This window comes from Pezoporus occidentalis, unplaced genomic scaffold (assembly GCF_034315485.1).
Source record: "Pezoporus occidentalis ecotype Australia unplaced genomic scaffold, CSIRO_AGI_Poc_V1 ctg211, whole genome shotgun sequence".
In the NCBI taxonomy this organism is placed as follows: domain Eukaryota; kingdom Metazoa; phylum Chordata; class Aves; order Psittaciformes; family Psittacidae; genus Pezoporus; species Pezoporus occidentalis.
In genome coordinates, this window is record NW_026913976.1 from 838,544 (window position 1) to 853,702 (window position 15,159).

At 41.4% G+C, this 15,159-nt stretch overlaps 1 protein-coding gene across 2 annotated transcripts; it reads left to right on the forward strand.

Annotated features, from left to right (window-relative positions):
- The first annotated feature begins 7,068 nt into the window (after nucleotides 1–7,068).
- On the forward strand, nucleotides 7,069–12,720 carry LOC134164081 (lymphotactin-like). 2 transcript variants are annotated; one of them, XM_062619495.1, is made up of 4 exons: nucleotides 7,069–7,721; nucleotides 8,105–8,301; nucleotides 10,914–11,031; nucleotides 11,755–12,720. In XM_062619495.1, exons 2-4 carry the CDS (start codon nucleotides 8,154–8,156, stop codon nucleotides 11,858–11,860), a joined length of 372 nt encoding a protein of 123 aa, XP_062475479.1. In that variant the 5' UTR covers nucleotides 7,069–7,721; nucleotides 8,105–8,153; the 3' UTR covers nucleotides 11,861–12,720. The 2 variants fall into 2 exon arrangements, with proteins under 2 accessions (XP_062475479.1, XP_062475480.1); XM_062619496.1 differs by lacking the exon at nucleotides 7,069–7,721 and having other exon boundaries at nucleotides 7,756–8,301.
- The last annotated feature ends 2,439 nt before the right edge of the window (nucleotides 12,721–15,159 follow it).

Here is a 15,159-nt window from a genome sequence, read left to right on the forward strand (position 1 = left end):
AGATGTATTTAGTCACAGGGCATAGAAGAAGAGACCAGGTGAGAGTATGAGAGTGTTCTGAGGCTGAAAAACAAATCACGATTATGAGGCTCAGCCAAGTCTCTGATGGAAGGATTGAAGCACAAATTTAGAGACAGAGCCAAAGAGTTTCCAAACTTCCCAGCTCCAGTTCTCTGCAAGGGAATTCCTGCAGTTCTGCAAGGAGCACCAGATCTGCATACCTCCTGTGGGCTTCACTGCTAAACAATTAAACATACATACAAATCTTACCTAAACATTAATAACCTCAGCAAATTGCCACTAAAAAATGTTAGTGCTAACTCAAGGTGAGAGGCTAAATCCTAATTATTTCACAGTAGCTGTTTTCTAATGACTATGAGACCTAGGCCATACAGTTTATTTTACAACGGAGCTCTATCCTCTGACAAGAGCACAGGAATTCAGCCAAGATGAGTACTGCTGGAGAGCTACAATGCCCTCTTCACACCCCGTTTGAGGAACAGTGCACTGCTACAGCACAGTATTTCACCAGAACCTTTTCCTCTTTTGTGGTAGGAGAGCTAATTATAGTTTCCAGTACTCTTACAAGTTTTTGAGAACCTCAGAAGAGAGAAGTGCTATGCAAGAGCAGTGTCATTACAATGAATCTGCTGATTGCAGCTGCCGAGAGAAGATAAAATAGCTCACAGGTGGACCAACAGAGAGATGTGCTAGAGCAAGGAAAGGACTGGGATAAACAGGCAGGACAGTTCCCAGTTTTCTTAACTAGTGAGAATAACCTGACTCAGATCCCATTTCATCTGGGGCTATACCAATGCCTATGTACAAACTGCCCCATTAAGCAGAGATTAGATCACCTATTCCCATGTGTACCTCTGATAGTACAATACAAGTAGCCTCCTTTTCATTCTCTGTAGACAAGTATTTTCCCCCTTTTCTATCTCAAAGAAGGTAGCATAGGGGATGGAAGAAACCAGGATTCTATGTCAGTAAATAAACTAGTACACAGAGAGCAAACTAATAATCTGAAACTAGACCTGGCACAAGTAGGTAGCTGCACTGGCCACTCTGACATGTAGCTGATTTGGTCTGGGTCTATCTATGAGAGGAGAGTGAGGACATTTAGCACATCGGACATGTTTTGCTAGAGAGGGTGGAGGGCGGCACATGGGGCCACACTGAACCATGGGAGGGGTGGCAGTGGGGAGACTATAGTGGTCCATGACGATGCTCAAATCAGCTGAAGTGCAAGAAATACGATAACCATGGGAGGGAGCTCTTAATTTATTGCTGTCTTAGACACCATACGGGGGGGGGGGGGGGGGGGTTGCAGCTCTTAGAGAAAGATAAAAGTAGCTTGCAAAGGAAAAGTGAAACAGCATTTAACCGTCACAGCCTGATCTCTGAAATGGCAAAGAATGAAATGAATGCTAATTTGAGGGGGTAGGGGGGAATTTTCCCAAGCCCTCTTGCCTCCCACATTGCATTGAGCTCACACTGCAGTGAGCTCGGGTGAATAATATAGACTGATGCATTTGTCCAACACATACTCCATACTCATAGTCATTGTGAAAGGAGAACCCTACAGAACAAGCAAACGCCAAGGACTCTTTTAGAAAGTTCAGAGTGGAACATTTTCAAGAGTGGGTGTTTGCTGCAGGCCCCTGGAAGCTAAGCTCCTTTTTCCTTGCCCCTCTCATTTAAGCCTTAATTTGCAACAGTGACTCTCCTGCTGTTATGGGCTCACTGTGCAAATGGCTAAGGAAATATAAAGGCCAGATGAAAGGAAAAGAATTCTCAGTCTGTATCTGCTTAAGGGTTCAGCTGCATGAGCACCACGTTTCATTCCACAAGGCAGATGAGGATCATGTGCTGTGATCAGCTTTAAGAAGTTCCGTTAACACTCTGTGGAACAGGATGTGGCCCAAAGTTGGCAGATGATAGTAACCAGTGCGAAGCGAGACAATGTACCTCACCAGTGGTGTGGTTAGAAAGTGTGACAGTTCTCCATCTGAGAGATGAAGTAAAAAAGTACCTACTCCACAGGCTACTGTAACTCTTTGAAGGAAGAAAAAAATATGCTAATTGGAAAAGAAAACCCATGGATCTCTCCTGCAAAGGTTCTGCAATGATCAGTTCCTGCCTTGTCTATTTAATTTTGTCCTGGAAGCCATAGGGGTTAGCATCATAACTGCAAATTAAAAATTGTCCAATTAGTAAAACTCTATCATAAGCCCTCATGAAGGTTTGGTTATCAAAAATGCATACAAGCATATTTTTTTTTAAAACACATGCATCGGTTAGAAATCAACTATGCGGGGAAAAATGGAAGAAATCAACCCCAGGGATTCCCTTTTGGAAAGTTCAAGAAGGTGATATTTTCAAAAAAGGATTTTTGCATTATTCATCTGCCTTCCCTTAAATTTTTGTTTTGTTTTGTTTTTTTTTAATCCACTGGCCAATTTCAACCAGTGCTAAACAAAAGGCAGAAATCCCTACAATTTTTCCCAAATCTAGTGACTGAACAGGATAGAGACTCAACACAGTGCTTCACTGCGAGGAAAAGCCAGCAGAACAGGGGTAGTCAATGCAGCGTGTCTGCCAGCACATGTGAACTAGGCAACCACAAGCATGCGGAGAACATACATGGATTTCTCTGGCATGTGAAAAACACATGCTGAAGAGTTAGAGTAATTCTTGGGTGGAGACAGGAGAAGTTAGCAGATAATAGACTGAAAGCTGAATCCAGGGTTACTGGTTCTGCTGCCTGGAACCTGCTGGTTTATTTGTGATTCTGTTTTACACAGACCCCAGTCCATTAAAAGGTTCATTAAAATAGACACGACTGCAAAAGTATTTAATGGCAGTGACAAGAAAAAGTCTGTGTAATTGTAAATAATAGCACATGCACAATAGATGAGAGTGAGGCATATCACTGATGTGTGTTCTCATTCCTGTAACTCCCCCTTTCCCATAACAATCTTAGCTCTTCAACATATTCCCTGTGATGGAGCAAAGGACTCCAAATACATACAGATTGGCTAAGCGGCTCTCTCCAAAGCAATATAGTGGAAAACTGTTCTCCACTGAGAAAACATAAACATCTGAGGTTCTTCATTTTTCTGAGGAAATCTCAGGTTTACCCAAGAGCAACATTTCGGTTCCATCGATCTCTAGTGTCTTACAGACAGTGCCTATCCATGGTTAACCAAGAAATATATTTATTCGTCACACAATAGGCTTGATGCTTCTCCTGAAGACTAACATGGGAAGACTCGGTTCCCACATCCTTGATCCTACAGATAGGGTGTGCACAGGAGGAACTGCTAAACAGAATCTGCATTCTCTGTTTTACATGAGATCTGAGGAAGAGAAAGCAGAAAAATAAACAAAACAAACAAACCACAGAACAGAACAAGGAAGAAAAAAAAGCAATAGGATGGGCTGAGAATGCTCCACAAATTCCCAAAGGTATTTGGTTCCTGTTTCACAGTGTACAGCATTTAGATACTTTTACTGAACTGTAGTGACCTCTGTGATTCTCTGCAGCAATAGCATTTCACAGTGCTTAACTAGCTTCCCGCTATGCATCTTATAAAGAACCAAAACACGCAAGACCAAGATTAGGATCAGTCTTCCTCTTGTAAAATCTTGGATGACTGCATAGATACTCATTGAAAAACAAAATAACACTGAATGAGAGAAAGACCAAAGAATACTACATTCATGTCTAGTCAGCTTAAAACATCAACAAAACGGGCACAGGGCTGCATACAGCTGACTGTAGAGTTGACTAGAGTGTAGAGCAGCCTTTATATGTTTGGTTCAAGGTCCCTTTCAAGCCAAATCATTCTCAGTCTAATTTTATGGATCTGAATGCTAGAAGTCGGATGACTAAGGAAGGATTTTGATACAACTAACTTACTTAAGAGCACATGAGACATCAAGGGAGGAGCATGTTAGCAGAACCAGGGAAAAGCTGGCAGGAAGAGAGGGCAGTATGGTAGTGGAAGTATATGGTATACAAGCAAAAACTCTATTATGATTCAGAGAAAGTATTGTTAGTAGGCTTATGTTTCTAAAGGAGGAGTTCTGCCAAAACCAGCACAAAACAGAGCAGTTAACACAAATGAGATTTAAGTGAATAAATTGTATTGAAAGTCGTTGTCTCTCAGCTGTGATGTGAGCACCCAGAAAGTGTTTGTTTCTACTCCATTACAATAGGAATGAAATGAACTAATATAAACTGCTATTTCACATACCTATGAAATCAGCAGGAAATCTATGGAGCAAAGGTGACAGGGAGGAACGGGGAGAAGTCATATATATATATAGAGAGAGAGAGAGAGAGGGAGGGAGGGTGAGGGGGAGAGGGGGAGAGATCACAGCTGGATGTCACTTGCTGGTAATTCTTAAACCAGTACTCCAACTGTTAAGAAACAACACAAACCCAGAATACATTAGGGTCAGATTTATCCCACCTAACTTCACTCACTTATCATGTCTGGCATAAGATACATGCAAATACTGCTTTTGTAGATAATAAGAGACAGACATGCATCTCCTGAGGATGACATCACCCACCCTAAAAACAGTTGTCGGGGATACAGATGGATCTACGATGAGGTTCTTAAAGTCACTGAATGCCCTGATTTATTCTTCAAAAGTGACAGTGACCTGCCAGCACATCTTCAAGTTTTGAATTCCTTGAGCTTCCTATTGCTGTCCTCTCCAAGGGCTGTGTGTCCCAGCCTCCCCCGTGATGGAAGCCCAGGAAACTAACTCAAAGCCTGTGGTTTTCTGCGCACGAGCAGGCTGCAGAGGTTAAACACTGACACAACTACACATCCATACCTACAACATCTGCTGTCTGGACCTGCTTTCCCTCAGCAAAGAGCGCATGTGTTAAACATGAGATGTGGAAGGGAGGAGAAGGGGCAGTTCTCATGGCTCACACATTGTACCTGCAGCCAAGGGCATGGGAAGCATCATGGTAAAGTTAGCCACCTTTATCCAGAATTCAGACTTTACCAACAGTTCCATAATAATACTCCATAATTTAATTTAACAAGTATTTCATTTAATTCCATAAAATTCCATGCTCATACCATCCGTTTTGTCTGTGGATGTATCACAAGCTGCAAATTATCATTTTATTCCAGGATGCTTTGAAAGCAGCCTGTGATGAGTGAGCCATACAAGGAGACAAGCCCCAGGACAAGCATCATTAGCACTCAGCTTAACCAGAGCTGAGAAACAGTAATAGGAACATACTTTGGGCACTTACTAACTATCTTTTCAGTATGACTTACCAGCAAGAAAACAGAAAGGCTATACAACTGATCATCTTGCACTAAGCTTTTGCTATAGCACAGAGGGAATGCACACTGGTGTTAGGGTACATGCAAAATGAGCCTTATACCAATATTAGAACACGGGAGATCACCAAACTTCCACAGACAGGGTTGTAGGACTCCAGCCCACAAAACTCCTCCAAAACACAGACTTCACTGAACGTAAGCTAGCTACACAGAACAACAGCCTAGGAGGCCACAGCAAACAAGAACTACAGAGGGGAAAAACTTACCACAGGGCAATTTTTTTCATCCCACCTTAAGAGTGGTGGAAAACTGAAGTAGCAGCAGGCTTTCTAAGGACACCTCAAGGATGACAGGATGAGAAAACTGGGGCTGTTCAGCCTGGAGAAGGGAAGGCTGCATGGAGACGTCATAGCAGCCTTCCAGTATCTGAAGTGGGCTTATAAGGATGCTAGGGAGGGACTCTTCATTAGGAACTGTAGTGACAGGACAAGGGGTAATGGGTTAAAACTTAAATAGGAGAAGTTTAGATTGGATATAAGGAGGAAGTTCTTTACTGTAATTGTGGTGAGGCACTGGAATGGGCTGCCCAAGGAAGTTGTGAATGCTCCATCCCTGGCAGTGTTCAAGGCCGGGTTGGACAGAGCCTTGGGTGATATGGTTTAGTGTGAGGTGTCCCTGCCCATGGCAGGGGGGTTGGAACTTGATGATCTTAAGGTCCTTTCCAACCCTAACTATTCTGTGATTCTATGATGAATCTACAACTCACAAAGCTTCTGTTGGAAGGACTGACTTTTTCTCAGCTGGCTCATGCTCAATACAGCTGGTGACCCTTCCGCTCAAAGCTGTAGACAGTGACTGTATACATACATGTACATACCATATCAACATGTACTTACCATATCAGTGAGCAGAAGTGGGGGAGCATCTTTTCTCTTAATGGAGAGACACCTTCTCTCTAGCATCAATGGCTGACAAGTACCAAAAAGTTAGAACATCTCATTTAAGGAGTGATTTCAGGTAGTGTTCAGCAAAACACAAGGCTGCTACGCTGCTTGGGCACAAACTAAAGACAGAATTCCCAGTAGGGCTGCTGAGGTCAGTATGGTTACTTCCCTGTGAGGCATCAGGCATGTCTTTTAGGGCCTTTGGTTGAAGCTCTCTCTTCCATTTTGTTGCAACTTCATTAGGGTTGCAAGTGGGTTTAGCAGGCATTCAAGTAAAGCAGCAAGTACCTTACACCTGCTTAATGTTTACCTTTGCCACTGCTTTTTCCTAGGTTGCATGGTATATGTAAGATGAGAGAATCAAACTAAAAGGAACAAAGAACGTGCATGTATATACAAGTGAACCAAGCAGCATCTTCTCTACCTGCAGATTGTTCCTGGGGTTACAGACCAGCTATTACAGCCTAGGAGTCAAGTATTATAGCTCAGTTCTTAGCTCAGTCTTAATTTGCCTGAGGAATCTTAGGGAACTAACTTCCACATGCTGTGTTTCCCCATGCAAAGCAATTAACATTGATGTTATCAAGAATTTGGAAAACTGGAATTAACCAGCTGAGGTGAGGCCTGGAGGTAAGAGCAGGGGAAACTTCAGGCTTGCATGAAGGACACCTGCTCGAGTCTCTGCCCTGACAGCTATCTGCATCACTGTGTCACAGTCTCAGGCATCAGGCAGCTTGGTGCTTACCCATCAACACCAGGGCTGGCTGGGTCTCCATGGGCTTTTTCTACCAGGCTCCAGAGCATAAAGCATAAGAGGACCTTTCTGCTCAGAGGCTCTGGACAATGATGCTGGCACAAGTGCTGCTTCATGTGTGGTCTGGAGGTCCACAGATTGCTTGGAAAATATTTGCAGGTGCTAAAATCACTGCTATGCAGCAATGTTGTCCAGTAAGTCAAACCACTTTATCGCAACATAGAAAGAACACCTAAACCTGGGTAACAGGACTAGCACAGACAAACAAAAGGACAATTTTGATAGAGGTACAATTGGAAGAAGTTGACAGACCTTTTATCAACACCATGTTTTCACAGAAGTGCAATGAACTGTTTTCTTCATTCTTATAAATCGTGCCTCTTTGCCTGGTTACTTTCATAGGCTCCATTCTTTATACTAGAATGACCATGCCACAAAACAAACAAACAGACAACCAACCAACCAACAAAACAAAAAACTTAAGAAACTCTCATTCTTCTTTGAAACCATGTATTTTAGTTATGTCTGACTGGCAAGAGGGCTAATGTATCTGGCTCTGTACGTAAAAGTGTGTTCGCCCTTCCTTTTTCCAGCAGTGATATCAGCTTTGTCCATACCAAATGATGGAGAAAAAAAGAGTTTTGACAAACTCCACCACACATAGGAAATAGGAGTGATAGCCCACCAAAGCTACACATTAAAGTGACCATCTATAGCCACTGGAAAAAGCCAAGGAGTTTTTGTTTCCACCATCCTTTAGCTCAGAGTTCCCCTTTTAAGTGGTCCATTGTCAAGGGGGTAGCTCTAAAAGTTACTCTGTGCCTCTGCAGTGCAGCTCAGCTACAGCTCTTAAATGGAGGTGTGAAGGGACAGGAACATTTGGTAAAGTTTCCACTACAGAACAAGAGCTCTCACTTTTTGCAGCTTGAAATAAACCCTCCCTGCAACACAGAAGCAAGTGCGACCACAGCAGGGTTTGTGCAGGAAAAAACTTCACAGGGGGGCTAGTGAAGGATGGGTGCGGGAAAGAAGGTGGCTCTCTGTCACCAGAAAAAGTACTGCCACTCAATTTTTTCCACTTACAGTCAGCCCCACCATGACACCCCCAAAGTGAACACAGGAACTGACCACTGAATGACAACATATAAACTCTGTGAAAGAGGGCTGACAGTAGCCACTTTCTTCCCTGCTGTGACAAAGAAGCCACCAGCAATGAAACTCCAGACTGCAGCTATCCTCCTTGTCTTCTGGCTTGGCATGCTCGCTGTGCACGAGGTGAAAGGTAAGTTTACAACCCAGGAGGAAGGTCGGAGTTGCTCCACACTGCACCAGCAGTCTGATGAGCAGGATTCATTCACAGACAGAGCTGATTCATAAGACAAAATGCACAAGAAATCCAGGTTAGAACCACAGGAAAGGCAGCTTTGTGGGAAATTTCGTCTATGTCCTGCCAATTAGAGGTTTGCTTCTGCTTTAATGCAAGGAGAGTTTCTGTGTGTAGAACACTTAAAGGGTTTCTGTGCATTATTCTCTCTCTGAAAATAATGAAATCTTGAAGACACAATGTCTTTTAATCTCACTGATGCCATATAAGCAATGAGGTCTATAGGTTAATAACATTTTATGCTAAATATTTCTTGAATAAAATGTACTTGTTTTTTCTTTTTCCAGATATGCTACTTTTATATGGATTTTTATTATATTATTTTTTCTTGGTCTTTCTCTAGCTATATAGGCTTAATCCCTCTAATGCCCCTGTTTAAAAAAGTTCTTCTAGTTCTGCGTCACATATTGCCTATTTGCTTGTTTCTAGCCAAATATTTTAGTTCAGAGGCAAACTATGAAAAAAAAACTGCAAAGGAGAGCAGTGGATTTGTACAAGGTCTTTTCTGTCTTCCTGATTTCATGCAATTTATCATCTTGTTTGAGACCATTTACGAGCATAGAGATGAGCCATGTTTACTAGCCATGCTTTATATAAATTTGTCTGCAGTGATGGTTAGGCCTGTGACTTCTGAGTTAGGTTATGCGTATCATGTGAAAACATACACACATAAGCACATCTTCTGATGCACAATCAGATTCAAAAACACATAAAACACAAACAAAAATCACAGAAAATACTCGCAAGCTATATGCAAACCCACAAAAATAAGCAAGGAGAAGCACACAGAAAAGGCATCTTCACAAAACCACACTAAAACCAAACTGAGACCTGCTAAGCATTCTCAAGATTATGTAGCTACACAGTGAGGAGGTTGACCTAGTACCCTTACAGCTACATCATACTACATTCATATATGTTGATGAACACTACTGTTGTTCATCTCAGCAACACATGGCTTCGATCACAGACTGTCAGTCTGTAATGTCATTCTTCAGGTTGCATAATTTGCCACAAATATCAGCAAGTCTGAAAAAGCAGAAAAGGGGGTGTGCAAGGGACAGAAGATTAGAAAGAAGAACAATAAAAAACAAAACAAAACATACAAAAACCAAAACAAACCACCAGAAAAAAAGGGACATTATAGGTGTGGAGCAGTTTTGTTTTGTTTTCAGGCTTACAGAAGCTCTGCTGGTATTACCTGAATGTATTCCGTGCAGCTAGTTTAGTAGTGGAAAGAATATTTCTACCACTGTTAAGGATTGCTTGTCTATCTTTGAGCTCTTTAACAGCACATTTTGAAAACCATTCTGAGGCAGTAAAGTACATATTGGTAATGAATCACCAAAAAAAAAAATAAAATACATTGTGTTGCTTGTGACCAAAGCAAGATCAGAAGAGATATTCCTTCAGGCAAACAAAATCCCAAGGATTAGCAACTCTGCTGGTACCCATGCAGGAGCTATGCTACAGCTTCTCCGTAGGCTGATGTGTGTTTGTCAGCTACCCCAATTATTTCAAAAAAAAAAAAGCTCACAGATAATGAGATTACATGAAGCAGGTTTTATATTTAGCAAGAGTTACCTCAACAGATCTTGGACTTTTCTAAAGCCAGTTTCTCTATAAATTCTTTAAAAAGAAACCTCAGAATATTGCGGTGTTCTGTTTGTCTCCCTATGCCTTCTCAAATGTGTCTTTGATGGGTGGGAGAAAACCAGAAACTAGCAAGTGAGGTTTCCAGTTACATACACATATAGTTCATCTCACTTAAATGAGCTCCCATTTTTAGTTATCATCATGTAAGGTAACAACTGCCCAGAGAATTTGACACTGATATCATGATCCTCTTTATTAATCACCAGTGCATTTCCCTGAAGTGTATGAAAATCTTAGAGGAAAGAGAGAACTAAGTAACACATCATTATGAAACCAGGCTTATAGCAAGAGTATGTAAGCACTCAGTCTTCTGACAGATATACTTCCCTTTCAACAAATTCTTAATTTTGGATGTCTAGTGCCAGACAAGTTTTGGATGCCCAGTGTGAGACAAGTAGCCTTGCTCTCCTTCACTTGGAAACTAAGGGGAATTACTGATTTATTTTCAGATGGCATTTGGAAATCCATCCAGTAAAGGTGTCAATTCTAAGCACTGTTCCATAAGGACACTTATTTGCAGATGATACAGATCTAATTATGAATGATGCCAAACACTTTTTCTATAGAAGCAGTGACTCCTAGGGGCAGAATGATGATACAATTGTTCAGGAGAACAGTTGAAGGTTAGTATCTTAATTGAAATAGCAGTAACATTTCAGAAATGATAGGATGCATGCCAAAAAATACCTTGAGGTCTCCTGTATAACTTGGGTTTCATGGCTGTACATCATGAGACACTCACGTTCTAACCACAACTGGAAATCTGCTGGAATTCATAATTTACCGAGTAATTATGGCTAAATATCAATACAGCATTGACTGTCTTTGCCATTTATCTATTTTTCCCCTTCCAGGGAGTGCTGGAAGTCAGCCCATGCGCAGATTCAGTTGTGTACGTCTGTCTACAAGGCAACTGAACATCCGAAATCTTGCCAGCTATGAAAAGCAACAAGTTCCAGTAAACGCCACCCTGTAAGTATCCAGTGCACAGTTCACCTTCAGACTTGCCTAAGCAAACACACTATCAGGGAGAATGGAAAGGGCATCTGACAACACTTCATGGCCCAATTCACTAAATCTGGCTAGTTCAGATCACCCTTCCATGAGGCAGTCACCTAACAGCTGAGGGAGTGAGGGGAGAGGAGTGGGTCTCTGAGAGGTGGGAGATGTTTGCTGCTCATAAACGCCAGCAGAAATTTCAATGAACAAACAGCCAGATCTTTCCTGACCAGAAAGTGGGGAAAAATCTCAGTGAGGGGTCAGGGTGGAGCAGTCAGAAGCCCAGTTGCACTGATTTGAGATAAGGAGAAAGATCATGTGGTAGAGTTTGGGGTAACTCTGACTCCTGCTAGGAGATGTATTTGGTTTTTGATCTCTTGAGCATGCATTTTTATCAAACCTAGGATCTGCTCCTGGAAGGTAAATGTGACGTAAATGTGTATCATGATTTCATATAATCTCAGAATACCAGAATACCATGCTCCCTTTTTTAGAGTCAATAAATATGCACGTGACAATAAATAGGGAACTAATGCTGCTAACTGCTGTTATTTCAACTAAAAACTACAAACTCCAGCATGTAATAGGGTTTTACCACATTGTTCCTCTAGTTCTACATAAAAAACAAGACCAGCAAACCTGGGTTTGGAGACTGGAATGTAATGGCCACCTGGTTTGTTTTCTTTCTTCCCATAGGTTTATAACCACAAAAGGTATCAAGATCTGTGTAAACTCTAATCAGAAATGGGTGCAGACTGCTATGAAGAAAATAGACCAAAAACGTGCCATCAAAGACAAATAATCCTGTCCCAGGCAAGCATCTAAGGCCAGCTAAATGGAATCATCGTCAGTGCTGCACATAACAAAGAATAAAGCCTTAGTATTTGCTTTTCATTCCTACTTACTAATTGGCAATAAAATCTCTGAAGAAACAGAAACTCACCAGAATCTCACTCTTTGAATGTCTGCCAACATGTTTGTTTTATAGATGGACTCTGTTCACTGTTTATCTTCTGAAATGCTTGCTACTATTTATTTACAAATGAGTGTAGATACCTTCTCATCCTTGCTGTCCTGACCAGTATAGCATTTATAGGTGAATGGCAGCTTCACATACTGTAGGGAAGAAGATGACCTCCACAGAACTGAATGAGAGTAGACCTCCATCCTGATGGAGCTCAGAGTGTTTTGCATTGAGTGCTGGGTTTGAGAAGGTGCTAAATAATTTAATGGTTGCTCATACCTTTATAATGTTTAAGTAAAGTAATCTCATGCTTCAGGCTACCACATGGTCAGTGCAATATTCGGGAGATGATCCTTGGACCTTCCATTTTTATACACAGCATTGTACTATTAGCTCAGTTGACAATGATGTTTGGATCCTCTCACCAAGGGATGATGTGAAGTAGTTCAGTGTAACTCTGAAAGGTTACTTCACTTTCACCCTCATGTGAAACAAATCTGAAATAATTGTTTTACTTTCTTCTTTGCTTTTCTCTGAACAAGCAAGAACAAACCATGTCTAGAATCTGTATTTCACAAACTCATAGTAACTCTCTGCCCTAGAGATCTGTGTATATGTAAATGCCTTATATTTTTAAAATTGATAAATTCTACTAACAGAAGGTTTTGAATTTTAATAAAGTTACTATAAACCTGGAATCAAGTGGTACATTTGTCTGCTTGTATGTAATGCAGATGGAGACTGTTGAAATGGGTACCAAGATAAGAACTTAAGAGCAAGCCAGCTAGAGCTGACACTACTGCCAACTCATGACTCAGATTGTTCAAAAGCAATCTGAGCTTGAGCTTTCTACACCATACTCCAGCAGTAAAGCCCATTTTTCAGACAATACCTCTTCAGAATTTTGGGTACTTAAAAGTCAGACTTTATATGACACAAGGATGACCCCCACATTATGAAAGCAGACACGGAAGCAAAGAAGAAAAAACTGGTGTTGAAGGAGCTTGAGGGGTGGAGGAGAAGTGCAGGCAGAGAAGCTTCAGCAATAAACTTCCTCTTACAATACTGCATGTATGTAGCCTGCACTGCTGGCTAAACTATGGGCTTCTAACCACAAATAACCTCTTAAGTGATACATATGAAACTACAGCACTTCCAAACTGCACTACAGAAATAAGATTGTGTTACTGTAAAAAGCCAGTCTTTACAGTTCCCTGCTTTGGTCAAGTTTGAAGAGGGGATTTGTCTCACATTTTGTCACAGCTCAGTCCTGTGTTGGGAAATGCATTTAGTTTTCACTCTCCAGGACAGGTTATAAATGCTCAGGCAGGGAAGATAAGGATGACTGTATGCATTACACTGCAGAACAGAGCCAAGGCAGGCTACTGGGCCTCCATTATACAAAGTGATGATTCCTTACTGAAGTTCTCGATATCAAACACACTAGAAAAGAACTAGTTGTCGCTACAAACTTTGTAGGAAGAGCTTTACAGGTGGAAAGAAATGTTGAGATACAATGTTTCTGGAGTATGGCAATATATAAACTGGGGTTCATGCATTTTGAATCACTAATCTCAAGGCCCCTGTCCCTCACAGACAACAGAAACACTTCTGTTGCCTTCAGCATCACCAGAAGGCTACAAAACCAGGTCTCCTATAAAAGCATTTTATGGGAAGCTCTCTCAGATTAATATCTTCAGCTTTCACTGATCAAATTCATCCAGGACCAGAATTAATGAACATGCTTTTGGCAGGCAGAATTGTAATGCCTTCCTCATACTCAGTAGTGTCTTATCCTGGAATTAATCTTGCTGAAGTGAATATAATTTTTTTTTTTTTAATTAGGAATATCACAAGCTGAGGATATATTAATTAACCATCACATAGCAATTAATACTTTATATCTGCTCACCCTCATCACAGTTCATAGCAAGATTAATAATAATTTTTAAGAGTGAATTGTCCTACTTAATAATTACGTCTTGTTTGTTATACATTGCAAGATCTGTAATGAACCTTGTATACTTCTTGGGAGTTAATTACTATAGGTGATTAGAGCTCTTAACATCTCTTCCTACTCACCCATTACACCTCAGGGACTTCTTTGTATCTCCTTCACCGTTCCTTATCCCAGGCCTTGCTGCAGTCCCAGTTGTGTGCTATTTTTGTCATCTCTAGCTGTGTATAATCTGGAAGCTTATCTGTAACGGCACTGCTCCTGCCTAACACTTTTCCCTGAGGTTCTCAAATTGCTTTAGAAAGAATGGAAAATATGATTAAACCTCCTTTTCACACACACACAAAAGGAAAGCGCAAAATGAAGAACTAGTGTGCTGCTCTTGTGTTGGAGGCAAGTAAGAACCATAGTCTCTGTCCCTCCAACATTCTTAGGAAACATCTCACTTGGAAAAACAGAAAGTTTGGCTCCAAGTTACACTTGAAAACCTGGGGCTGTGGCTGCACTGATTTTCTCCCTGCACCCGGCTGTCCACCATTTCTTCTCTAAATGAGGCAGGAAGCAGGGGGCTTCCCTTCCTGCTCATCCTTTGCTAGATTGCAGCCTGTGATATGAACTCTGATTTCCTTTTACTCCTTTTGCAAGATCTGTGCACCACTTTACTAGAAAGGACCCTCCTAATACACACAGCAGACCAGGGAGCAGCAATATTTGAAACAAATCAAATTATTTCTCCACTGTTGCACACCACTCTCACAGTTTCCAAAGGGACTGAAGAGATGCACTGTGTTCAGATCTTTAGCATAGGGGAGAGACAGCACGAGAGCACAGTGGACACCCCCTGAACCTGTGTGAGTATTCACAGCCTCGTTAACTTCAAGAGAGGCAGAGAGGACAACTACACATCCCTTTCATCACCCCAGTGATGAGCTAGGACATTCCTTGATAGGACTTTTTACACGCCTTCAGACTACCATTTGTGCTTTGCTTTATGCTGGAGGTTCTCATCAGCTGATTACCTATTTTAACAAATTGCTTAAAACCCTACATGGAAAGAAGGAAAGGGAAGAGGACTGGGTAGCTGTGTACAAATATTAATGTATCACTGATGCTATTTTCCCAAACATTGGTACGTGACAAGTAAGGCATCTTAATTCAGCAAATACAAAGGTTTTCTTTA

Bases quoted from the DNA above. Each gene is read 5' to 3' on its own strand.
- LOC134164081 (XM_062619495.1), top strand. From the start codon at position 8,154: ATGACAACATATAAACTCTGTGAAAGAGGGCTGACAGTAGCCACTTTC. The intron at 8,302-10,913 runs GTAAGTTTACAA...TTCCCCTTCCAG, and splicing joins CGCTGTGCACGAGGTGAAAG to GGAGTGCTGGAAGTCAGCCC. The intron at 11,032-11,754 runs GTAAGTATCCAG...TTCTTCCCATAG, and splicing joins GTTCCAGTAAACGCCACCCT to GTTTATAACCACAAAAGGTA.